Source organism: Bos mutus, chromosome 20 (assembly GCF_027580195.1).
Source record: "Bos mutus isolate GX-2022 chromosome 20, NWIPB_WYAK_1.1, whole genome shotgun sequence".
NCBI lineage: Eukaryota > Metazoa > Chordata > Mammalia > Artiodactyla > Bovidae > Bos > Bos mutus.
The window spans coordinates 36,788,091-36,815,324 of NC_091636.1; the positions used below are offsets into that span (position 1 = coordinate 36,788,091).

At 40.7% G+C, this 27,234-nt stretch overlaps 1 protein-coding gene across 1 annotated transcript in view; it reads right to left on the bottom strand.

Moving 5' to 3' along the window:
* WDR70 (WD repeat domain 70) overlaps window positions 1-25,986 on the bottom strand; it is a 278,708-nt gene extending 252,722 nt beyond the window's left edge. Inside the window, exons 1-5 of the mRNA XM_005898536.2 lie at window positions 25,860-25,986; window positions 25,694-25,753; window positions 20,936-21,019; window positions 13,583-13,703; window positions 8,899-9,094 (exon numbers count right to left, since the gene is read on the bottom strand). Coding sequence (XP_005898598.2) covers window positions 8,899-9,094; window positions 13,583-13,703; window positions 20,936-21,019; window positions 25,694-25,753; window positions 25,860-25,884 — 486 coding nt within the window. The 5' untranslated portion in view covers window positions 25,885-25,986. The remainder of the gene's footprint in view (window positions 1-8,898; window positions 9,095-13,582; window positions 13,704-20,935; window positions 21,020-25,693; window positions 25,754-25,859) is intronic.
* Window positions 25,987-27,234: the final 1,248 nt, after the last annotated feature.

The window sequence follows — 27,234 nt, forward strand, 5'->3', positions numbered from 1 at the left end:
AACAACAGACTGGTTCCAAATAGGAAAAGAAGTACATCAAGGCTATATATTGTCACCCTGCTTATTTAACTTATATGCAGAGTACATCATGAGAAACGCTGGACTGGAAAAAACACAAGCTGGAATCAAGATTGCTGGGAGAAATATCAATAACCTCAGATATACAGATGACACCACCCTTATGGCAGAAAGTGAAGAAGAACTAAAAAGCCTCTTGATGAAGGTGAAAGTGGAGAGTGAAAAAGTTGGCTTAAAGCTCAACATTCAGAAAACAAAGATCATGGCATCTGGTCCCATCACTTCATGGGAAATAGATAGGGAAACAGTGGAAACAATGTCAGACTTTATTTTTTTAGGCTCCAAAATCACTGCAGATGGTGACTGCAGCCATGAAATTAAAAGACGCTTACTCCTTGGAAGAAAAGTTACAACCAACCTAGATAGCATATTAAAAAGCAGAGACATTACTTTGCCAACAAAGGTTCGTCTAGTTAAGGCTATGGTTTTTCCAGTGGTCATGTATGGATGTGAGAGCTGGACTGTGAAGAAGGCTGAGCACCGACGAATTGATGCTTTTGAACTGTGGTGTTGGAGAAGACTCTTGAGAGTCCCTTGGACTGCAAGGAGATCCAACCAGTCCATTCTGAAGGAGATCAACCCTGGGATTTCTTTGGAAGGAATGATGCTAAAGCTGAAACTCCAGTACTTTGGCCACCTCATGCGAAGAGTTGACTCATTGGAAAAGACTCTGATGCTGGGAGGGATTGGGAGCAGGAGGAGAAGGGGATGACAGAGGATGAGATGGCTGGATGGCATCACTGACTCGATGGACGTGAGTCTGGGTAAACTCCAGGAGTTGGTGATGGACAGGGAGGCCTGGTGTGCTGCGATTTATGGGGTCGCAAAGAGTTGGACACGACTGAGCAACTGAACTGAACTGAACTGAAGCCTCCCGATATTTAGTAATAATAGTCTCAGTAACTATCAGAGCTACTGCCTCAATTTCTAGAGTATCTACCTGGTCACAGCGCTTCACAAAATTTGACAGTTATAATAAGTGTAATTCAAGATAGGCACAAAAGAATGTAAAAATGAGTAAGATTCAAAAGGACAGGAGTTTACCGTCTCTCCCAAGTCATCTTCGGAAGCAATTAAACACAAACACTTAGAGACATCGACCTTCACGTGTCATTAAAGAAACATTTTTCACAAAATAAAAATCAAAATAAATGTTACCTCTAAGCTATTTGGGAGAAAGAATGTTCTTAAGTAAGTGTTATATGGACACTTCAAAGGGGCTTCATTAGCACAGAGAAGCAGGGCAGCAATTCCATATCCTTCTTTTAAGAAAATATCATTTTGTAAGCAATAACCCATATCCATAAGTATCCATGAGGCATGACACTGATCAGAACCTATGAAGGTAACCTAATTTAGTTAACCTATGACCCCAACTGTAACTATGTAAGTGAGAAGTCACAAATGGTTTGGGAAGAGGTACATCAGAATAACCTATGAAGACTTTTTTTTTTGGTAAATTTTTTTTTACCAAAAAAAATTTTTTTTTTGGTAGAAGCCTTTTTTTTTTTTTGTAAAAAGACTTTTTTTTAAAATTTATTTTAATTGGAGGTTAATCACTTTACAATATTGTAGGGATTTTTGCCATACATTCACATGAATCAGCCATGGATGTACATGTGTTCCCCACCCTGAATCCCCCTCCCACCTCCCTCCCCATCCCATCCCTCAGGGTCGTCCCAGTACACAGGCCCTGAGCACCCTGTCTCACGCATCGAACCTGGACTGGCGATCTGTTTCACATACGGTAATACACATGTTTCAGTGCTATTCTCTCAAATCATCCCACCCTCACCTTCTCCCTCAGAGTCCAAAAGTCTGTTTTTATATCTGTGTCTCTTATGCTGTCTCGCATGTAGGGTCATCATTACTATCTTTCTAAATTCCATATATATGCATTAATATACTGTATTGGTGTTTTTCTTTCTGACTTATTTCACTCTGTATAATAGGCTCCAGTTTCATCTACCTCATTAGAACTGATTCAAATGCATTCTTTTTAATAGCTGAGTAATATTCCACTGTGTGTATGTACCACAGCTTTCTTATCCATTCATCTGCCGATGGACATCTAGGTTGCTTCCATGTCCTAACTATTGTAAACAATGCTGCGATGAACACTGGGGTACTATGAAGACTTTTGTTGTAACACAGATTGCAGGAGCTGGGGCCGGTTCACCCTAGTCCTACTGACCTGACCTCTGAATTATAGAACCTATAAATATACATTTTTTAAATTGTACCAAATATGATTATTACATTCAGATTAAGAATCATTGAGCCATTAAAAATACTTATCCTTAATTTCAATAACACTTGCTGAAATATTTAACCATTCAAGTGTGTAAATGTGGTTACTTTCCTACAAATATAATAGAATGTCTCTCTAAAAAGCCACACTGCTTTGCAAGTTTCTGAACAACAAAAAAATCGAGTTGCATTCAGGAATTCCCAGGAGTTGCACCTGCTTGCTGTAGTAGTTTATTTTTCCTCATCTAGGGAATGAGTACTATTACTGGCAATACGACGTGTATTACCAGGAGTTCAATCCTGCAGCAGTGAAGGGACTGAAAATCAGAGGCAAAAGAAAAGTGACAACAGCAAAACTTTAGTAGGAGAAAACAAAAGCCTGAGTGATCTTAGATGTTGAATTTAGGGCTTCCCTGGTGGCCCAGAGGCTAACGAGTCTGCCTCCAATGTGGGAAACCTGGGTTCGATCCCTGGGTCGGGAAGATCCCCTGGAGAAGGAAATGGCCACCCACTCCAGTATTCTTGCCTGAAGAATCCCATGGACGGAGGAGCCTGGTGGGCTACAGTCCACAGGGTCTCAAAGAGTCAGACATGACTGAGAGACTTCACCTTACCTCTTCACCTCTGGAGATTAAATATGGACATGTGTCATGAGTGATTAGAAAACTGGATCCAAAGTTCAAATGAAATGAAGTAATGCTTCCAGTTGCTCTGAATGAATAGGAGTCATGAGTATAAGAAGATGTAAGAAACTCCCCCCAGGCTACATATGAAATGTTAAGGGAGATAAGGATGTATACTCTCAGGGAATGCTTATGACTGGAGAAACATAAGGAAATATTAAGTTGTAAAAGAGGCCCTAGCAGAAATGTAAGCACCATCAAAGCAGGGATTTGTCTGCATTATTTTCTGCTATATCTCTAACATCTAGAAAATATGTGACTCAGAAGATGTGTGCCCAACAAATATCTGTTGAAAAAACAGTCAGAGATAGGCAGCAACCAACAGAGAAATAGCAAGGGAAGAGTTTCAAGGAAGAAGTCAACATTGTCCAATAATGCAGAGGTAGATGCAGAATGAGACCTGAGAAAGGGTCTTTGGATATTTGGATTTTGTCATCTCTGTGAAACGGTAAGGGCAGAAACTGAGAACAAAGACAAGGAGAAACTGTGGAGTGACACAGTAAACGTGGCAAAGGAGCAAACTGGAAAAGAGGTTGGAGGGGAAACTGCATGCTTACAGGTTAAGAGCCAAGAGCAAGTAGAGACAAAAGCGTGAAACGAAAGATACAAAAGGGTGATGGTGATAAAAAAAAAAGGAGAGGAAGTCAGGGGCACCCATAGAATGGTTAACAGCCTCAGTAAGCAGACAGGACAATTCTGATATATTTCAAGTTGTAAAAAATATAGCTAGCATTCTGCTGTATAAAACATTCTCCTATAATTTTGTTTAGTATTACCTCAAACTGATTTCCTGAAGGAACTAAATTCACTTTCTGAATCAACAAGCAAAGAATTACCAGACTCTAAGTCCAACCAACCACAAAAACAAAATTCTTTAAAAGGCCAGAAACATTTGAACTCAACATTAAAACGTCAGCCCAACACTGCTATGTAAACTACCTACAATGAATCATGCTAATTTGTCTGTCTGCTGCTGCTGCTGCTAAATCGCTTCAGTCGTGTCCAACTCTGTGCGACCCCATAGACGGCAGCCCACCAGGCTCCCCCGTCCCTGGGATTCTCCAGGCAAGAATACTGGAGTGGGTTGCCATTTCCTTCTCCAGTGCATGAAAGTGAAAAGTCAAAGTGAAGTCGCTCAGTCGTGTCCAACCCTCAGTGACCCCATGGACTGCAGCCTTCCAGGCTCCTCCATCCATGGGATTTTCCAGGCAAGAGTACTGGAGTGGGGTGCCATTGCCTTCTCCGAATTTGTCTGTCTAAATCCCACAATAACATTCATAGTCGAGACAGTATTCAGTAGATTTCCTTTGCCTGCTGCTGCTGAGTCACTTCAGTCGTGTCTGACTCTGTGCAACCCCATAGACGGCAGCCCACCAGGCTCCCCTGTCCCTGGGATTCTCCAGGCAAGAACACTGGAGTGGGTTGCCATTTCCTTCTCCAATGCATGAAAGTGAAAAGTGAAAGTGAAGTCGCTCAGTCGTGTCCGACCCTCAGCGACCCCATGGACTGCAGCCTTCCAGGCTCCTCCGTCCATGGGATTTTCCAGGCAAGAGTACTGGAGTGGGGTGCCATTACTATTGCTTGATCTAGAAGGCTGCCAATAACCCACTTATCAAATATAATACAGTATAAAACTTTGTTGTCACTCAGAACTTAAAAAAGAGACTGAGGTTGCCACTCATTATGTCTGAAAACCGAAGACCTCAATTCAAGACCAATATAATTTATCTGAATCTAGGAAGGCCACTGCAAAGCCACATTCACAATGTTTCCAAATATCCAAGCTATCTGCTTCACCTACCATCTCTGTCTTAGTCTTTAAAATGTTGGTTGTGATATATATTGCATAGAAAAATAGGAGAAATGGAAACAAGAAACCTCCCACTTTTATTTTATCTCCAATCTAAAGCTTCAGACTTAATCCATTCACAATGCTAACAAGTACTCCATTATCAACTGCTGGTGGTTTAGTCACTAAGTCAAGTCTGACTTTTGCAACCCCATGGATTGTAGCCCACCAGGCTCCTCTGTCCATGGAATTTTCCAGGCAAGAATACTGCAGTGGGTTGCCATTTCGTTCTCTAGAGGATCTTTCTGACCCAAGGATCGAACCTGGGTATCCTGCATTGCAGGCAGATTCTTTACTGGCTTTACTGACTTAGCTATGAAGTCGCTCAGTCGTGTCCAACTCTGCGACCCCATGGACTGTAGCCTATCAAGCTCCTCCATCCATGGGATTTTCCAGGCAAGAGTGCTGGAGTGGACTGCCATTTCCTTCTCCAAGGGATCTTCCCGACCCAGGAATCAAACCCGGTCTCCCACATTGCAGGCAGACGCTTTACTGTCTGAGCCACCATTATCAGACAGTGCATACTTTAAAACTGAAGCTGTACTGGCACAAATCACCAACAGCCTTGCTGTGACCCACACGTTATTCAATCAGCATTTTCTGTTTACTACGTTTACAAGAGGAAAGGCACACCATAAAAAGTTTTACTACCAAAAAGAACCAATACATAATCTTACAAAAAAAACAGAAAGCTGTCATTCAGTCTCCTGATACACTTCAGTTACAGCCATGAGAAACTAAAGCTTCCAATCAGGCTTCTGAGACCCAGACCCAAGCATGTTTTCCCTTCTCTGCCTAGCTGCACTTTGGGTTTACTCACATATCAGTTCCAAGTTAAAGGTTCCGTCTTCACTAACACTATATTCTAGACAAGTTGACTTTCCCATCTTCCCGAATCTAATCCTGTGCCCTGTGCCCTTGTTTCAAACATTCACTCTTCCTAGATTGGAGGTGGGCTCCTCCCACCTCACCCATCAAAACGTTACCCTCTACAAGGCTCGTTCAAATTCCACATCCTTCAGAAAGTACAGGCATTCCCTTTTATCCTTGGTTTTTGTTTTCCTCAATTTCAGTTCCCCTTGGTATGAAAATACTATTAGATGGAAAGTTCCAGAAACAAACAATTTGTGAGTTTTAAATTGTATGCCTTCCTGAGCAACAAGACAAAATCTCAGGCTATCCTGTTCCTTCCTGCCCAGCAAGTACACCATTCCTTTGTAGGACATATCCTACCATCAGTCACTTTAGTCGTCTGTCAAGGTATCACTGTTTGTGTTCAAGTAATTCTCATTTTACTTAATAATGGCCCCAAAGTGCAAGAGGGATGCTGGCAATTTGCATATGCCAAAGAGAAGCTATAAAGTGCTTGCTTGGAACAGGCAACAAAGATCTGGGATTTGAGTTCAACAGGTGTATGGAGTTCTCCTTTCCCTTCTTGGCTCCTGCCGTTTCTGGGTCCAGCGATCACTTATCTTATTAAAGGCCTCCTATTTGGCCCTTGTATACTCCAACTCCTTACAAAGTTTATCTCCAGGAGGCTCCAAGAGTTCCAAACCAAACTGATGTTACTACAAGGGTGGAAGCTGCTTTCAGATATGTAATACCTCAGCTTAGATCAAGTAGAGCGAGACTTCTGCTCTGCTAGGCAGGACTACGCCCATGCACAGCAGAAAGAAGTTACAGAAGAAAGAGACCTCTGCCCCAATTCCCAAGAAGTATCTTCTGTATGAAGTCTCTCAGGGGAGTCTTAGGAGAAGCACACTGACTGAAACTGCCCACCCTGGCCAGGCACCATAGCAACCATTTGTGTGAGTTATTTTATGATAGAAGGTCCTAGTAAGGAACACTGAACTAATAAGCCACCAACAACCAGAAGAGTCTGGGAAAGGTCAAAGGGAGACGCCATGTTTCTGACCATGTCCCCAAACCCTTCTTGCTGGCATCCGTCTTGGCTGAGCAATGAGTATGCCAACCAGGAAGGACGAGTCAGACTGATTAGCCAAAGACAACCCGGAAACTAATCCCATCACCATAAAACCGAGACTGGGAGACACCAGGCAGAGCAGTTCTCCCAGATGCTCTCCGCCTGGGCGCCCTTTCCAATAAAGTCTCTTGCTTTGTCAGCACATGTCTTCCTCAGATAATTCTTTTCTGAGTGTTAGACAAGAACCCACTCTGGAGGCCTTAGAGGGGGTCCCGCTTCCTACAACGGGTGAAAAGTTAAAAAGTACTCAACTTGATAAGGAAAGGAAAAAAAACGGTATGTGGAGGTTGCTAAGATCTACAGTAAGAACCAATCTATCTGTGAAACTGTGAAGAAACCAAAAGAAACTCATGCTAGTTTTGCTGTCGTGCCTCAAACGCCAAGTTATAGCCATAGTGCATGAAAAATGCTTAGTTAAGATGGAAAAAAACATTGTATCTGCACAATAGCATATTTTGGGAGAGAAGGAAAGACCACATTCACATACAGGCATACCTTGTATTAATGTCCTTTATTGAGTTTTTAAAAATTGAAGATTTTGTGTCAGCTCTGCTTGGAACAAGTCTATTGGCACAATTTTTCCAATACATTTTCTCAATTCATGTCTCCGTGTCATGTTTTGGTAAATTTCACAATATTTCAAACCCTCCACCAGTAAAGAGATTACAATTCACTGAAGGCTCAGACAGTAGTTAAGGGTTTTTAGCAATAATGTATTTTTAAATTAACATATGTACCTTGTTTTCTTTTAAATATAATGCTGCACTGCACACTTAACAGACTATAGTGCAAACATACTTTTATCTTCACTGGGAAACCAAGAAGTTCTTGTAACCTGCTGTATTGCAACATTTGCTTCATTATGGTGGTCTGGAATCCAACCAGCATTTATCTCCAAAGTATGCCAGTAACTTTTATTACAATATATTGATATATATGTTCTAAGTTACTGTTGTTAGTCTCTCAATGTACCTAATTTATAAATTAAACTTTATCGTAGGTATGCATGTATAGGAAAAACACAGCATACATAAGGTTAGGTACCATCCACAGTTTCAGAAATCTACTGGGGTCTTGAAACATATCCCCCCTGAATAAGGGGGGACTGCTGTATTTCTTCTCTGGATCTGATCTCATTAGCCTCATCTTTCCATTTCCCTCTAGTAAGAAAACTCAGCTACACATAAATCACATGACAATTTCACCACAATATCAACTGTATATGCATGCTCAATCATGTCCAACTCTTTGTGACCCCATGGACTGTAGCCTGCCAGGCTCCACTGTCCATGGAATTTTCTAGGCAAGAACACTGGAGTAGGTTGCCAGTGCCTACTCCAGGGAATCTTCCTGACCCAAGGGTTGAACCTATGTCTTTTACGTCTCCTGAAACAGCAGGCAAATTCTTTACCAACTGCGCCACCAGGGAAGCCCATGATATCATGTACTTGCACACGTTTAGGGCCTCACTATGGCAACATCATTTCTCCTCAAAACACCCGTCTGACTTTTCTGTTCTCTCTTCCTCAGCCCATTGTCAGCCACACGAACCTGCATTAGTCAGCTGAGGCCACCATAACAAAACACCATAGACTGGGTGGCTTAAAGATCAGAAAGTTATTTTCTCACAGTTCTGAAGGCTAGAACTCCACAACCAACATGCCAGAAAACTTGGTTTCTATTGAAGATTTTTTTCCTGTCTCCAGGGGAATCTTACCAACTCAGGAATCAAACCCAGGTCTCCTGCATTGCAGGAAGATTCTTTACCAACTGAGATATGAGGGAACATGAGTATATAAATCATTACAGAGTACTAAGCAGAGTTCCCTGTGCTATACAGTAGGTTCTTATTAGTTATCAATTTTATATATAGTAGTTTGCATATGTCAATCCCAATCTCCCAATTTATCCCTCCCCAACCTTTCCCCCTCGGTAACCCTAAGTTTGTTTTCTACATCTGTGACTCTATTTCTGTTTTTCAAATAAGTTCATTTGTCCCATTTTTTAAGATTCCACGTATAAGCAATTTCTTAAATTACCACTGAAATACTTACTTCCTCCTCTTCTGAATCACCATCATCATCATCTTCTTCTTCCACATCTTCTGCAAGAGGTGGAGGTAAAGGACCAAGAACACCTTCCTCCACAGGATTAACTGGTTCTTCCACCATTTTAAGGGGCAAAGGGGGGCCAATTAATTCATCATCAGAAGAGTCAGAACTCTCGTCACTTTCACTGCTACTTGTATCCCTGAAAATACAGAAACAGAAACTCATTGCCTTTGCTGCAAAAAAGAACATACTCTGGAGATAGTATTGATTTCCCAGGAAGCTCTGTTTTTCCTTTTAACACTGAGTTTTTTTAAATATTTTTAAATTTGTAATCCAAACATTGTGTGGCTCAAATATTTATCTTTTGAATTATATATATATTTCTTTCTTAAGTAATGTCAAAAAACACATTTTAATTGTTAATTGTATGATTAAAAAATAAACAAAAAAATTTTGATTATATTTTTCAAACATATTCATTTTTTTCAGGCAGAGTGATATTCTTTCATCTATTATTGTTTGAGGACATGTTTTGTATGAGTTTTTTCTTTGAAATTTTGTGAGTTGTGTATTATGGTCCACGATATGGTCAGTCTTGCATATTTTATGTAAACTTGAAAAAAATAAGAATTCCCATTGTCGAGCTGAGTGTTCTGTAGACGTCAATCAAAGGTATTGGGTGAAGGCATCCTTAAGGTCCTTTCTCTCCTTGCTGACTCATAGCTCATTGTCCATCAGTCACAGACATGAACACTGATATCTCACACTAAATGCAAACATGCCTATTTCTCCTTTCAGCTCTTTCCCTTTCTGCTTCAGATGTTTCAAAGTTCTAATGCTAGGAGATGCACATTCAGGATTACCATGTGTTTCTCAAGAACTGCCTTCAAATACCATTTAATTTTAAGAAAGTAAAAAACTTCTCTTATCTATCCTATCTAAATACAGTTAAAAGTCAAAGACAAAAACTCAGAGCAATTGTATGTTAGAGGCCCATCAGATAATCCTCATGAACCAGCAGAACAACTGTGGAAGAAAAACTATAGAATACTACACTGTAACAAAGAAAACCACAGAGAACCAACGCCTCTATTCACTGTGTGTGAATACAATCCCTGTCACAGGAGCAAATAAAGTAAGAAATGAGTATTACCGCAAAAGGTTTCAATACATTGTCTGAAATACAAATTATTTCTCAGTGCTAATCCAAGTATGCTGAGTTGCTAAAATTGTTAAATGTAGCTTCCTTGGACTGTAAAAGATACCTTATTCTAGGCAGTATCCTATTGAATCTCAACTATTTTTCAACCCAATACATCAGCTGCTGCTGCTGCTGCTAAGTTGCGTCAGTCGTGTCTGACTCTTTGCGACCCCATAGATGGCAGCCCACCAGGCTCCTCCGTCTCTGGGATTCTTCAGGCAAGAATACTGGAGTGGGTTGCCATTTCCTTCTCCAACAACACATCAGAGGACTGTCATAAATGAGGTGAAAGTGTCAGTCACTCAGTCGTGTCAGATTCTTTGCAACCCCATGGACTGTAGCCCACCGCTTCTCTGTCCATGGGATTCTCCAGGCAAGAATACTAGAGTGGGCTGCCATTCCCTTCTCCAGGGGATATTCCTGACCCAGGGATCGAACCTGAGTCTTCTGCATTGCAGTCAGATTCTTCACAGTCTGAGCCACAGGGAATCCAACAGGGACTATTATATACTCTCATTAAAGTCTTTATCAAACACCTCTACACATTCTGTAGCAACCACCATCCACCATCCCCCTACTGCCTACCCCTTCCCAGAAGATTGGGAATTGCAATTTTAACAATTAATCTATCAAATAATTTTACAGGAGTCAAAGTGTCTTTGCCATCTAATGAAGTATCTTCACTATATAAGTTCCATGAAGGCAGGAATTTCAAGTCTGTTGTGTTCCCTGATGTGCTCTATCAGCTAAATGATGCTTGATATCAATAACAACTGAAAAGGAACTTCCCTGCCAGTCTAGTGGTTAAGACTCTATGCTTCCACTGCAGAAAGGGCACAGGTTCAATCGATCGTCAGGGAATTAAGATCCCACGTGCTTGTACTGGTGGTTTATTCACTAAGTCGTATCTGACTCTTGCGACCCCATGGACTGTAGCTCACCAGGCTCCTCTGTCCATGGCATTTCCCAGGCAAGAATACTGGGGTGTGTTGCTATTTCCTTCTCCAGGGGATCTTCCCGACCCAGGGACCAAACCCCAGTCTCGTACATTGCATGAGGGTTTTTTACCACTGAGTCACCAAGGATTTCCATATAACACAGTACTGACTCCTTGGTTACAGATGTAAAAAGATTTACCTTACTATTTTGTTTCCCAAGTCCCCAGTTGTCTCACCAACCTTACCCACTAATCAGAAAGTAGGGCAAAAGAGATTTCTAAGCAGTTTTCCTATGAGATGACAGGTGTTCTTCACTGGCTTTCACTCTCTCTCTCCACCCCTCTCTCTCTGCCTCATTGTTTTTCTCTTTTGAGCTCGGTGCCCCCATGCTGCTCTTGGGAACACAGGCTGAATATGATCAGCTTTTGGCTGGGCTGTGGGGCCTTTTCTGGCACCAGTACTACAAACAGTTTTTATTACAGGCTGAATTATGTCCTCAAAATATTCATATATTGAAGCCCTAACTCGCAGTACCTCAGAGTATGACTATATTTAAAGACAGAGCTTCAGAGAAATGATTAAGCTAAATGACGTCTGTAGGGACGGGCCCTATTATAACTGATGTCCTTATAAAAAGAGAAAGCTTGAACAAAACTTAGGCAGAAGACAACGTGAAAAAATAGGGAGAAGACGGCCATCTACAAGCCAAGAAGAGAAGCCAGTGAACCCCACCTTCATGTTGATCCTGGACTTCTAGCCTCTCGAACTGTGGGGGAAAAAACTTCTGTTGTTTCAGCCATCCAGTCTGTGCTAGTTTGTGATGAGGGCCATTACAAACTAGTACAGCAGCATCTTCCTTTCTTTTCTCCCCTTAATTAGCCAACTAAAGAAATATATGGAACATCTGCCATAAGCAAGATTTTGTGCTGGACACAGAGAAAGCTGGAAAAAAGTACAGGATGAAGAGAAACGTAAAACACTGGGCTTCCCTGACAGTTCAGTGGTTAAGAATCTGCCCACCAATGCAGGAGACAAAATTTGATCCCTGGTCTGGGAAGATCCCACGTGCTTTGGGGCAACTAAGCCTGTGCACCCCAACTACTGAGCCCCAAACCTAGAGCCTGTGCCCTGCCACAAGGGAGCCACTGTAATGAGACGCCCACACACCGCAACCAGAGAGCAGCCCCTGCTCACTGCACCTGGAGAAAGCCCGCACACAGCAACGAAGGCCCAGAGCAACCAAAGAGTGAATTCTCAAAAAACAGTCTATATAACCAATTTGACAATTTAAAACATACCTCAACAACAGAATTCTTGTATTATTCCACCCAGATTTGGAGCCTCTTGATGAAAGTGAAACTGGAGAGTGAAAAAGTTGGCTTAAAGCTCAACATTCAGAAAACTAAGATCATGGCATCCAGTCCCACCACTTCACGGGAAATAGATGGGGAAACAGTGTCAGAGTTTATTTTTCTGGGCTCCAAAATCACTGCAGATGGTGACTGCAGCCATGAAATTAAAAGACGCTTGCTTACTCCTTGGAAGGAAAGTTATGACCAACCTAGATAGCATATTCAAAAGGAGAGACATTACTTTGCCAACAAAGGTTCGTCTAGTCAAGCCTATGGTTTTTCCAGTGGTCATGTATGGATGTGAGAGTTGGACTGTGAAGAAGGCTGAGTGCCGAAGAATTGATGCTTTTGAACTGTGGTGTTGGAGAAGACTCTTGAGAGTCCCTTGGACTGCAAGGAGATCCAACCAGTCCATTCTGAAGGAGATCAGCCCTGGGATTTCTTTGGAAGGAATGATGCTAAAGCTGAAACTCCAGTACTTTGGCCACCTCATGTGAAGAGTTGACTCATTGGAAAAGACTCTGATGCTGGGAGGGATTGGGGGCAGGAGGAGAAGGGGACGACAGAGGATGAGATGGCTGGATGGCATCACTGACTCGATGGACGTGAGTCTGAGTGAACTCCAGGAGTTGGTGATGGACAGGGAGGCCTGGCGTGCTGCAATTCATGGGGTCGCAAAGAGTTGGACACGACTGAGCGACTGATCTGATCTGATACCTATTTATACTGCTTGAAGTTCTCAGTAATTATGTTATATAGTATTAAATTTCACTTTAAGGTAATTTTAATTTTAATGGCTGCTTTCTCCTATCACTCAGTAAACTTTACAATGTGCCACTGTTTAAATTCTTTCTCAGTTATAAAGGATCCTATCAAAAAAAGTTATCATGAATACGGAGTTTGGGGAAAGGGACAAAAGATGTGAACGACAAAATGAACATGAAAAAAATAACCAACTTGTCAATCTTTCCAACTTTACACAGTTATACTCTGCAGTCAAAAGGCATAGATTTTAATGCTACATCTGGAATACTTTAGAAAAATTTGATTGATTCACAATGTGACAAAGGACTTTGTTGTGGTCCTAGAAATCTACAACTGCTTGAAATGGGAGAAATCATGCAAGCTTTTTAGTATGAGGAACTCTGCCTAAATTGTGTTACTAACACTTAGAAAATGGCAGTGAAGACAAGCACCTGGAAGATGATTTAGAGCAAGCTCTGGCCACATTCGAGCCTGAAGATGTCGGTTCAAGATCTTCATTTTGCCTTCTTAATTCTTTCTCTCTGTTCATTTCTTCCTCTCTTTCTCTTGCTTCTGAAAAGATCATAATAATTTTTTTCAACAGTTAGACTTCAAAATTTATTATTTAAAATGTTGAAAACTAACAAAATTACAAAAGATATAACACAGAAGTGTTACCAGTAATAGCAAAAGACTATCACTCTAAATGCCCAACAATGAGAAAACCACTGAATTTATTGTATATCAACACAGTAAAAAATACAGCCAATAAGAATAATGATAGAAGGGAATTCCTTGTTGTCCCATGGTTAGGACTTGGTGTTTTCACTGCGTTGGCCCAAGTTTAATCCCTTGTTGGAGAACTAAGATCCTGCAAGCCACATGGAGTGGCCAAAATATATATATATATATTTTTTTTCTATATATATATAGAAAATATACAAATCTGGGAAAATATTAACAGACAAGCTAAGCAAAATTACCATGTGAAGAGTATATGAACCACGAGTGCAGTATGTAAAAAGATGTGGCAAGTGACAAGAAAGTGTTCAAACATAAGATTTTAGGTAACCTCACTTTTAAATATTTTAAACTATAAATTCAGCACTCCCTTCTTTTCTGACTTTTCCAAACTGGATTTTTGGCCAGAGACTTGACACCAAAATTATGAGAAAAACTGAGTTACATCAAGTTTCCAGAGTTTTTACCTTGGAAAGACAAAACAAATTTATCCAAGGAAATCTAATCTTTCTCCTCTGATAATTTCATTCAGCAACTGGAGGGAACATAGGAAGGAAATTAATTATACGAATAAGGCTTGTTCTTGATTGCTACCATCCTCAATAACCTGAGATAATCTTTAACACTTTTTAAAAAATTTAATAGTGAAGAATAATACACTCAAAGTTAAGCAATATCAAAGGGGACTTACTGGAATGCTGCACTATTTAGGGTCTTTTGTTGCTAGGATAGACAGGGTGCGTAACTAGGAAATAGGCAGCAAGCGTCAAAAACTAGTCATTCATTTCAAACATGGAAGATTAAAAAACTCTCCAGGAAGATGTAAGGCACAGTCACATTAATTTTTTTGTGCTCTCCTCTGGGCTGAGGTGGGTCAGGAGTTAACAGTTCTGCACTCTGATGCTGGGGAGGTTGAAAACAGTAAGAGAAGGATAATGCCCAAATTTAAGAGTGAGCCTGCTGGGCTCGTACCTTCATCCTGCCTCCCCAGTAATTCCCTCTGTACCCTCCAGGGTGAGGGAGGGTGGGGAAGCTGAGAGAGGCTGGGGAGTAAGGCGGGGAGGCCACACTTGTGGACTGCAGACTCAGGTCTTAGGGGCAGTTCTGACACGGATCAGGAATCAACCCTAAGGCACACATCATTAGTCACCTATTAGCAGCCACTTCTCCCTTTTTCCTTGCAAAGGAAACCACAATTCTCCTGATCCTGGGTCCCTTCCTGTCTAGAAGAAGTAAAGTTTGACTTCAAGTGAACCATAGTGAACCTGCAAGGGCTGTTTTTGCAACTGATGTACCACACTAATACCAGCTAATAACATATGAGAGGAAGTCAGCTAGAGGTACATTTGAGAAAGGTTCTCTTACTCCTGAAGAGTTACACAAAAGTCTTTCAGCCTGTGGATGTGATCATCTGTATGTTAACAAAATTTTGAGTCATGAGGACAGTGAGCTTAGGATAAGACAACACTCTATAGCTGCCAAAGCAGAAAAAAGGGGAAAAATCTTTAAGTCCTTTATATCAGGATTCAGAAGATATAAGAGTCCCATTCCAGAGCTCTTGTCATGGTGTGATACTAAACTTTTCTTATTTAAGCCAATTTTTATTAGGTCTCCTATGACTTCTTTGGAATGAAAACAGTGACAGACTTTATTTTCGTGGCTCCAAAATCACTGCAGGCGGTGACTGCAGTCATGAAATTAAAGATGCTTGCTCCTTGAAGGAAAGCTATGACAAACCTACATCGTATTAAAAAGCAGAAACATCACTTTGCCAACAAAGGTCTGAATAGTTAAAGCTATGGTTTTTCCAGAAGCCATGCATGGATGTGAGAGTTGGACTATCAAGAAGGCTGAGTGTCAAAGAATTCATACTTTAGAACTGTGGTGTTGGAGAAGACTCTTGAGAATCCCTTGTACTGCAAGGAGATCAAATCAGTTAATCCTAAAGGAAATCAACCCTGAATATTCATTGGAAGGACTGATGCTGAAGTTGAAGCTCTAGTACTTTGGCCACCTGATGCAAAGAGCTGACTCACTGGTAAAGACCCTGAGGCTGGCAAAGATTGAAGGCAGGAGGAGAAGGGGACAACACAGAACAAGATGGCTGGATGGCATCAGGACTCCATCACCGACTCGATGGACATGAACTTGAGCAAACTCCAGGAGATGGTGAAGGACAGAGAAGCCTGGTGTGCTGCAGTCCATGGGGTCGCAAAGAGTTGGACACGACTACACAACTGAACGACAACAACAACAATCTTTCTAACAATCCCTGAAGCAGAAACTTTTTTACTTCAGCTTGAATGGGGTATAATTGACAAAACTGTAAGATAGGTAAAGTGTACAATGTGATAATTTGGTACAAATACACACTGAAAAAGAATTCTTCCCATGGAGTCAATGATCACAACCATCACCCCACATATTTATCCCATGTTTCTTTTTTTTTTTTTGGTAAGAACAATTAAGTTCTACTATTTTAGCAAATTTCAACTATATCCAATACAGCTGAAGTAAATACTACTATCTTAGCAAATTTCAACTATATCCAATACAGCTGAAGTAAATACTACTATCTTCACTTAATAGTTTAGGAATCCAAAGCAGAGAAGTAACAGCTACAGTTAGAGCAAAGTAGTCAACTGAGGCTCCACAATTTTTCTTTCCTTGATGTAACCAGACCTTCTGAAGCCTGTAAAATTATCCAATGAGTACCACCCACTTTATAAAGCAGTGACCCTGCCTCTCTCCCCAAAGGGCCATAAAGTACAGCCCTTTATTTGCTTACCTGTCCCCAGACTATTTGGAAACTATGACCCACCCACCTATCTAGAGTTCCTCCCCAGTGGATGAATGTTCCAAACTACTTGCCCCATCCAGGTGAATTATCTTTTTAATTTAGTGTTCTAATTTTATTTATTTTTTAGCCATGTTGGGCAGCATGCATGATCTTAGTTCCCTGGCTAGGGATCAAACCTGTACCCCCTCCATTGGAAGCACTGAGTCTTAACCACTGGACCACAAAGGAAGTCTCTAACTTTTTAATTTAAAATTTAACTTTTTCATTTTTTACAATAGTAAAGATTTTCTACCCTGAGGGGTTCCTGTCATCACCTGCTGCTTCATTAAAACGAGAAGAAAAAAAAAAAAAAGCAAAGACATTTGTGAGGAAAAAAAGTATTTTTTTACTCACTGTCTACTAAGGACAAACCAAAATGAGACTAATTCAATAAACTGCAGCTCCCTGACCAAGGGGATCATTTTTGTGTATTTTACCAAGAGTAGGACCAAGCTCACTGTACACTGTAAAACGAACAGGAATCCATGTATTCTGTAAATACTGTAAAGATGCTCTGTATGTTCTATTGGCAAAAGTGAATTAACTTACTCCCCAACACCTTATTTTATTATTTTAAGTATCTCAATTTATTGGTATCTCTCTACTCTCAGGTAGCTAATAGTTTTGGAGAGCCATTCTGCAAAAGCATCCCAGCTGTATGCAATTCATCCAGGATAACAGCAAACTATCTAAAACTACCATGTCCCTACTGGGCTGATTCGCACAAATTGCAGATTCACATGAATGTAATTTAGCAGCTGAAAAATCTCACTTTCATTATATCTTAAGCATTACAGGAAGAAATGAGTGTTAAAATAACATGCAAAGGAAATCAAACTAATAGAAACAAGCTAGAATGATGTTTTAATCATATTCTTTTTTTCTAGTTGCTCAGTTGCATCCAACTCTTTGTGACCCCATGAACTGTAGCCCACCAGGCTCCTCTGTCCGAGGGGATTCTCCAGGTAAGAATACTGGAATGGGTTGCCACTTCCCGACCCAGGGATGGAACCTGGGTCTCACCCATTGCAGGCAGACTCCTCACCATCTGGGCCACCAGGGAACCCACTTGCTAAATGTTTTTGCCATTCTAAAATGATTCAGTAGGCTCCCGATTTCATGAAAAATTATATTTAATTTTAAATGTTTAGTGTAAAAATGACTACAAATAAAAAAATAAGATCAGGATTATCTGACATTAGTTACAATTCTTTATTAACTATTTAGAGATGTAACTACTATATATCAAGTTCTGCGTTAAGCTACTCTAAGTATAAATATGAAAAACAAGGTTATCAAGACATGAACAATACTAAAATAAATTTATAATAAAGTATTATTTAAAAAATGTAGGGAACAATTACGTCCAGAAGAGTTTTGAATACCTAGAAAAGGTAAAATATGAGGTGAGGCCTTAAAGGATAAGGTAGGATTTAGCTAAGTAGGAAGACAATTTCAAGGTAAAAAAAAATTTTAAGCTTTTCTAATTTCTAAAACCTCTGGGACAATTATTCTTTCCAAGATAATTAAATCATCCATTGAAATCATCTTAAAATCCTATCTCAATATCTTCTCAAGGAACTTTTTTCCAGTCAGGTAACAGAAGGTTCATAATCCATTGAAACCATGGCCACACTCAAAATACGCATTTGAATAAAAGACATTTTCTTCCCCATCTATGTCCTCACAGTATATTAGTTCTAAAAGAGTCTATGTCTTTCACATGTCCAAAACCTACTAACAGCTTTCATAAACATAAAAAATACTTCAAAAACAATTTGTCACACTATTTTCTAACATTTTTGGTAACACGTATTTTACTCAGGCTTTATAGTATAATTCATCCTTTCCATTAGAGCACTTAAAAACCAAAACTTCACATCTGCATACACAGTTAAATCTGCCATTAGAAGGGACCAAAAGTTCTTATTTTCCTCAAGTCTGATGTCAAAGTTCAAGACGACTCCAATACCTATCATTAAGGCCCATATCAGAATTTGTTAACTTTTAAGAAAAGGCAAACTTTGGCTTCTTATATTTAGATGCAAGGGTAGAAACAGGAATCTAAGCCCAAGAATGTAACATGAAGTCAAGAAAGTTCAACCCATTTAATTCATCCACAAATAACAATAGGAAAACAAGGCCCTGAGATAATTTTTCAAAATTTTAGAACTCTAATATTTGAATTCCACCTAAGTGCTACATGAATGCATATTTTACTAAAAAAATGATAGGAATTAAAAGTGATATTTACAACATTACTGTTTAAAAAGTACCATGCCCAACATCTTAATCCCTTCAAGAAACCTTAAGGGACCTTATAATAAATAAAGGAGACCTTATCATTGTCAACAAACAGATGGGGAAATTAAGGATCTGAAATTTGAAGATCCATCCGATGTTATTCATCTAGTAGAATGTGGGTCTAACCCTTAAAGCTGGGTCCTCCAACTTCAAATTTCAAACTCTTTACAATCATCAAGCCATTTAAAAAAATTCTCCAGGGGCTTCCCTGGTGGTCCAGTGGTTAAGACTCCGAGCTCCCAATGCAGTGATGAGGGATTCAATTCCTGGTCAGGAAACGAACATCCTGCATGCCATTCAGCGTGGCCAGAAGAAACACACACACATTCTCCAAAGATGCAGGATTTATTTTTTTAAAGACAATATTGCAGTTTTAAATTTAATTCAATCTGCATAAATAAATACTGAGAACCTATCTTTCGAGGCATGATAATGCGGACTATAAAACTGAGGTAGGGAAATACGACAATCACTATTCAAAGCATTTGGTATCACACGCTGGAGAGCTAAACTGGAACAGTACAAAGGTTCACTGAAACGTTCAATGATGAAGTGCGAAATACATTTGTACATATGCTACAGAGAGCATGTCTCTACATGTTGTTTGATGATACTAAATTATTTAATATTTTTAGGTATAGTAATAGGATTTTAGTTAAGATTTTTCAAAATCCTTATCACTTAAAGACATACAAAAATATTTATGGGTGAAGTAATGTATCCAGGATTTTTGTCAAAGCAATCTGAAAGGAGAAGTAAATGGAAATAACACTGGCCATACAATAGTTAAATCTGTGTGACAGGAATACGGGAGTTCATTCTTATACTTCGTATGTAATTGAAACTTCAGGTAATAGTTGAAGCTTTTTTAAACAATACACATTATATGTAGATACCTGTCTTTTTACCACAAACACACACACACAAATCAAAAACTATTATTCTTCCAAATTCCAAAAATCATGCTCACTTCTCAAATGTGAGATATTACTGCTATATAATTTATCATTTTAAAACAATGATAAGTACTGGAGCAACATTCACTTAAATTCTTCCAGGAGTCCTGTCTCTGGTTCCGAGTGCCTTCTGCTCTATCAGTTTACATCTATCCCTTCTCTAGTAGAAGAATGATCTGAATCAGATCTAAAGAAAGCAGTAGAGGAGACAGTCAGCTCCAAAGATCCTGAGGTAGTAGCTAGAACTGCCAACCACCTGGCATCAAACGACAGTCTGGAAGTTAAGGCCTTCATTAAATGTCTGAGACAACTCATGAATGCAGGGATTCAACAGCGCCAGCCCCATTCACTGGATAGCTCAATTTTCTATACTGTCTGGGTCAACGATCAGTGGTGTACACAACTCTGAGAGCCACCTCTCGCTCAGCCTTCCAAATACTGGTTCCACTGTAAGCAGGAAAGAAAAAACGAAATGAGAATCAGATAGAGGGTGAAGAAGAAAAGAAACCACTATTCTGATTCTTTTTTAATATTTATTTATTTGGCTGCATTAGGTCTTAGTTGTGGCTCAAGGGTTTAACTGCCCTGAAACATGTGCAATCTTCCCAGACCAGGGACTGAACCTGCAGCCCTTGCATTGCAAGGTGGATTCCCCACCACTGGGCCACCAAGGAAGTCCCTATTCTGATTCTTATAAATTAATTTTGAATCCTTGTTGGTTCATAGCTCACACTTCTGACAGGTTTTAGAACTCAGACCCTCTTACCCTACTTACATACAACTTTTATCATATTTAAAAAATGAGACTAAAAAAAAAAAACTGCTTCCAAAGGAACCAGCACATGGGAACTTTTAACAATTTTAAATTTTTTTTTCAGTCTTATAATTTTACAACTGGTAACACACTTGTGTAAATTGGATACTGTATCTACATAAATAAGAAAGCAAGTAACTGAACTTCTTACCCAGTGTTTTCCGACTTCTTTCCACTGCTGTTCTTCGAGTTTGTTCAAACATTGCTTCCAAATCAAATGTGCGAGCTTTTTTTCCTAAAACAGGAATAAGTAGCAGACTGTGAGTTTCTTGAACTAAGTTGGCCAATGTTCAATACTTACATACTGATGTATTAATAACCACTTAAAGTCTATCTAATTTATAGCACAGCTACCAAATAACCATAAAATATCAATGAAGAAAACGTTTACTGCCCAGGGAATTTTTTTTTAAATATTTATCATTTATTTGGCTGCACTGGATCTTAGCTGTGGCACTCTGGATGTTTAGTTGCAACATGCAGGATCTAGTGCCCTGACCAGGGATCCAACCCAGGCCCCCTGTATTGGGAGCTCAGAGTCTTAGCCACTGGATCACCAGGGAAGTTCCAACTCCCCAGGGAAATTTAATTACAATCTCATCACTAAATAACATTAACCAGCCAACTTTCTCATCCTCCTGTAATTTATCTAGACTCCACTCTTTGAAACTTCAACATGGGGTACTAGGCAGAATAGAGAATGTTCATATCGTAATTCCTGAAACCTGTGAATACATTACATTTACAGGGACTATGTACATTAATTAAGGTTATAGACTCAAAGACTGAGAGATTATCCTGGCAAGCCCAGTCTAATCATAGAAGGTCTTACAAGAAAATGTAGAATAGATGCAGAATAGATATGGCAGAAGTCAGAGAGACTTGAGATGGATCGCCGTGCATTGGAAGATGAAAGGGGCAAGAAGACAAGCAATGCAGGTATCAGAAAGAGGTAAGAAACTCCCACTTGAAAGCCAGTAAGTTAAAAAAAGGGGTCTCAATCCTAAAACCACCAGAACTGACATTCTGATGACCTGGATCTGCTTGGAAGCAATGTTATATTTGATTTTACTAGTTTTTTTTTTTTTTTTTTTCTCAGTACTAATACCTATTCTGTGTTAGTTAGAATGTGGTAAAAATGCTTTCCTTACACACTGCTGCTGCTGCTAAGTCGCTTCAGTCGTGTCCAACTCTGTCGACCCCATAGACGGCAGCCCACCAGGCTCCCCCGTCCCTGGGATTCTCCAGGCAAGAACACTGGAGTGGGTTGCCATTTCCTTCTTCAATGCATGAAAGTGAAAAGTGAAAGGGAAGTCGCTCAGTCGTGTCCAACTCTAGCGACCCCATGGACTGCAGCCCACCAGGCTCCTCCGTCCATGGGATTTTCCAGGCAAGAGTACTGGAAGCGGGTGCCATTGCCTTCTCCGTTTCTTATACACTACTGATTGATATAAACTGAAACCACCTTTCTGAAGAGCATTATGACAACAAATACAAAGAAGTTTTAAAAGCTATATACTCAATTTTTTGTTACTTTTTAATACCTATATATTTTATCAAAGTAGTCCCTCCTGTAGAAATCTACCCTATGGAAGTATACATAAAACTTCTTTTACAAAAGGAGATAAAAGAATTATTTATAAAAATGTTTATTTTAGTATTACTGATAAAAGAACTATGTGAGAGAAACCTTAAAATGTTACACATTATAGCACTTCTATCTACTATTCAACCCATCAGAAGACATGCTTTGGAAGAGCATTTTTATAAAATGGAAAAATCCTCAAAATATTAAGAATTAAACAAATTCCATATAATTAAGAATAAAATTGTACATACATACATATGATCTTAATGTTATTAATACACAACAGAAAAAAACTGGAAATCAAACAAATTTTTATGCCTTGATTTTTAGCTCATGAAATTATGAATGATTTTACTTTCTTCCTTCTCATTTATTGGGTTATTTATATTAGGGAGAAAGCTATTAAAAGGAAATGCAACAAAAATAAGTAACATAATACTGTGTACAAAAATAAGTACATAATACTACATTTCATGCAGAGATGGGCACAATAAAAGACAGAAATGGTATGGACCTAACAGAAGCAGAAGATAGTAAGAAGAGGTGGCAAAAACACACAGAAAAACTATACAAAAAGCATCATCACAACCCAGATAATCACAGTGGTAAGATCACTCACTTAGAGCCAGACATCCTGGAATGAGAACTCAAGTGGGCCTTAGGAAGCATCACTATGAACAAAGCTAGTGGAGGTGATGGAGAAGGCAATGGCACCCCACTCCAGTACTGTTCCCTGGAAAATCCCATGGATGGAGGAGCCTGGTGGGCTGTAGTCCACGGGGTCGCTAACAGTCGGACACGATTGAGCGACTTCCCTTTCACTTTTCACTTTCATGCATTGGAGAAGGAAATGGTAACCCACTCCAGTGTTCTTGCCTGGAGAATCCCAGGGACAGGGGAGCCTGGTGGGCTTCCGTCTATGGGGTCGCATAGAGTCAGACATGACTGAAGCGACTTAGCAGCAGCAGCAGCAACAGTGGAGGTGATGGAATTCCAGCTGAGCTATTTCAAATCCTAAAAGATGATGCTGTGAAAGTGTTCCACTCAATATGTCAGCAAATTTAGAAAACTCAGCAGTGGCCACAGGACTGGAAAAGGTCAGTTTTCATTCCAATCCCAAAGAAAGGCAATGCCAAAGAATGTTCAAACTACCGCACAATTGCACTCATCTCACATGCTAGTAAAGTTATGCTCAAAATTCTCCAAGCCAGGCTTCAACAGTATGTGAACCGAGAACTTCCAGATGTTCAAGCTGGTTTTAAACGAAAAGGCAGACGAACCAGAAATCAAATTACCAACATCCGCTGGATCATTGAAAAACCAAGAGTTCCAGAAAAACATCTATTTCTGCTTTATTGACTATGCCAAAGCCTTTGACTATGTGGACCACACCAAACTATGGCAAATTCTTCAAGAGATGGGAATACCAGACCACCTGATCTGCCTCTTGAGAAATCTGTATGCAGGTTAGGAAGCAACAGTTAGAACTGGATATGGAACAACAGACTGGTTCCAAATAGGGAAAGGAGTACATCAAGACTGTATGTTGTTACCCTGCTTATTTAACTTACATGCAGAGTACATCATGAGAAATGCTGGACTGGATGAAGCACAAGCTGGTATCAAGATTGCTGGGAGAAATATCAGTAACCTCAGATATGCAGATGACATAACCCTGATGGAAGAAATCAAACAACTAAAGAGCCTCCTAATCAAAGTGAAAAAGTTGGCTTAAAATTCAACATTCAGAAAACTAAGATCATGGCATCTGGTCCCATTACTTCATGACAAATAGATGGTGAAACAGTAGAAACAGTGACAGACTTTATTTTAGGGGGGCTCCAAAATCACTGCAGATGGTGACTGCAGCCATGAAATTAAAAGACACTTACACCTTGGAAGAAAAGTTATGACAAACCTAGACATGGTATTAAAAAGCAGAGACATTACTTTGCCAACAAAGGCCCATCCAGTCAAAGCCATGGTTTTTCCAATAGTCATGTAAGCTGAGTGCCAAAGAATTGATGCTTCTGAACTGTGGTGCTGGAGAAGACTCTTGAGAGTCCCTTGGACTGCAAGGAGATCCAACCAGTCCATTCTAAAGGAAACCAGTCCTGAATATTCACTGGAAGGACTGATGCTGAAGCTGAAACTCCAATACTTTGGCCACCTGATGTGAAAACTTACTCATTTGAAAAGACCCTGATGCTGGGAAAGATTGAAGGCAGGAGGAAAAGGTGATGACAGAATAAGATGGCTGGATGGCATCCCCAACTCAATGGACGTGAGTTTGAGTAAACTCCAGGAGTTGGTGATGGACATGGAGGCCTGGCATGCTGCAGTCCATGGGGTCGAAAAGAGTCAGACACGACTGACTGCACTGAACTGAATATTACAGAAGCATACAGCACTTTTGTAGACATGACCTCCTAGGAGATAATAAATATGTCGTTCAAGACATTAACCAAATACATGAATGTATGAACGAACAAACAAGAGACTCCAAAGTGAAGACTTCGGAGTAGGAAAGAAGACTAACCTACAAAGACCCACTGTATAGCACAGGGAACTATATTCAACAGTTTTCAATACCTTATAAGGGAAAAGAATATATTAATATGTATGTGTGTGTGTAAATGAATCACTGCGCTGTACATCTGAAATTAACATGACATTATAAATCAACTATATTTCCCCTTAGCTCAATTGGTAAAGAATCTGCCTGCAATGCAGGAGACCTGGGTTCCATCCCTGGGTTGGGAAGATCCCCTGGAAAAGGAAATGGCAACCCACTCCAGTACTCTTGTCTGGAGAATCCCATGAACAGAGGAGGCTGGTGGCCTACAGCCCATGGTGTCACAAGAGCCAGACAGGACTTTGCGACCAAACCACTAATACTTCAACAAAATAAGAGATTTAACTATTATAACATCACTTAATAGCCCACTTGATGCCAAAAGGGCCATCTTATTACAGACCAAAATCAGTGGTTGGCTCTTATCCTCAGGACGCAGAGAAACAACTCTCTCCATTAACCAACACCTTCCACCTCGTGGGTCAGGCAGCAATCTTTTTTTTCACTAACCGTCCCGTAAAAAGTGTCACCTGGGCTGGTCTCAGGAGACAGAGAGGAGTTAGAAAACAGATGGGGGAAGAGTGTGAGTTGAAATTGCAAGATACCCACACTAGAGCTAAAAGTATTAATAAAGAGGACTAGGCACAGCGGAACGTCGGAACACAAGGGACAGCTCGGATGTCTCTCCCAACCTGCGACTCTTAAAACCTCTGCAAAAGGAGACCATGTCTAGGGCAGTCACTCACCGAACCCCGTGAAGCCCATGGTGACCGCCAGCTGCGGGTCTGGTCCCGAGGCGTCTGAGCCTGTCATTTGAGAAAGAGAAAAGGGAAAAGGCCTTGTCAGAGGGCGAAACCAGCGCCGCCCGCCCTGCCCGGCCCATCCTACAGGTGCTCGCCTCACTGAACCCACCATCGCTGGGCCCCGGGCGCTCCATGCTCGGCCGCCCTCCAAGAAACCAGCAACAACCGCAGCACAAAACAGCTGCCGAAGACCCGGCAAACCGGGCAGGAAGTAACGCCTTCAAGCGTCAGCGTCGCCGCCAAGGCCAAGAGAGGCGCCTTGCGCGGAGGGACACAGGCCTCCCTGGGCTGCGCCGCCCTAGCGGGCTGGCGAGGTATAGGCGCCACAGAGCCGGGTGTCCAATTAAACCCGTTATAAAGGGATTATCGGGGGTTTCTATGAACTCTTTTTACTTCCTAAAATGCATTTACCGACCAAGTGGCACTTAATCCTCAGAATTCTAAAGTGAAAGTGAAGTCGTGTCCGACTCTTTGTGACCCCATGGACTGTAGCCTACCAGTCTCCTCCATCCGTGGGATTCTCCAGGCAAGAGTACTGGAAGGGGTTGCCATTTCCTTCTCCACCGGATCTTCCCAACCCAGGGATCGAGCCCGGGTCTCCCGCATCCTAGGCAGACGCTTTAACCTCTGAGCCACCAGAATGGCTTCAAATTTCACATCACAACTAACCTTTAAGAAAGTTTTGGTATGCTGTCAGAGAAGAATATTCACAAGTGTCTATAAATGTTAAAATACTCCCTTCTTCAACTGTGTAACTGTGTGAGGCCCCCTTTTCTCCATATACTTCCACTAAACAACATATAACAACGGTACATATGAAAATCTAGCTATCTCTTATTTAGCCAAACATTTAGCCAACCTAGATAGCATATTGAAAAACAGAGACATTACTTTGCCGACAAAGGTCCGTCTACCCAAGGCTATGGTTTTTCCAGTGGTCATGTATGGATGTGAGAGTTGGACTGTGAAGAAAGCTGAGTGCCAACGAATTGATGCTTTTGAACTGTGGTGTTGGAGAAGACTCTTGAGAGTCCCTTGGACTGCAAGGAGATCCAACCAGTCCATTCTGAAGGAGATCAGCCCTGGGATTTCTTTGGAAGGAATGATGCTGAAGCTGAAACTCCAGTACTTTGGCCACCTCATGTGAAGAGTTGACTTATTGGAAAAGACTCTGATGCTGGGAGGGATTGCGGGCAAGAGGAGAAGGGGACGACAGAGGATGAGATGGCTGGGTGGCATCACTGACTCGATGGACCTGAGTCTGGGTGAACTCCAGGAGTTGGTGATGGACAGGGAGGCCTGGCTTGCTGCAATTCATGGGGTCGCAAAAAGTCGGACACTACTGAGCGACTGAACTGAAGTGAACTTAAGGGATCTGCAAAAATGTAAAATAATGCCATTCTTTTCATTAATGGCTTAGTTTTACGAACTGACAAGTTTTCATAAAATGTGTTCTCTACAGTAACAAGGATTAGACATTATTC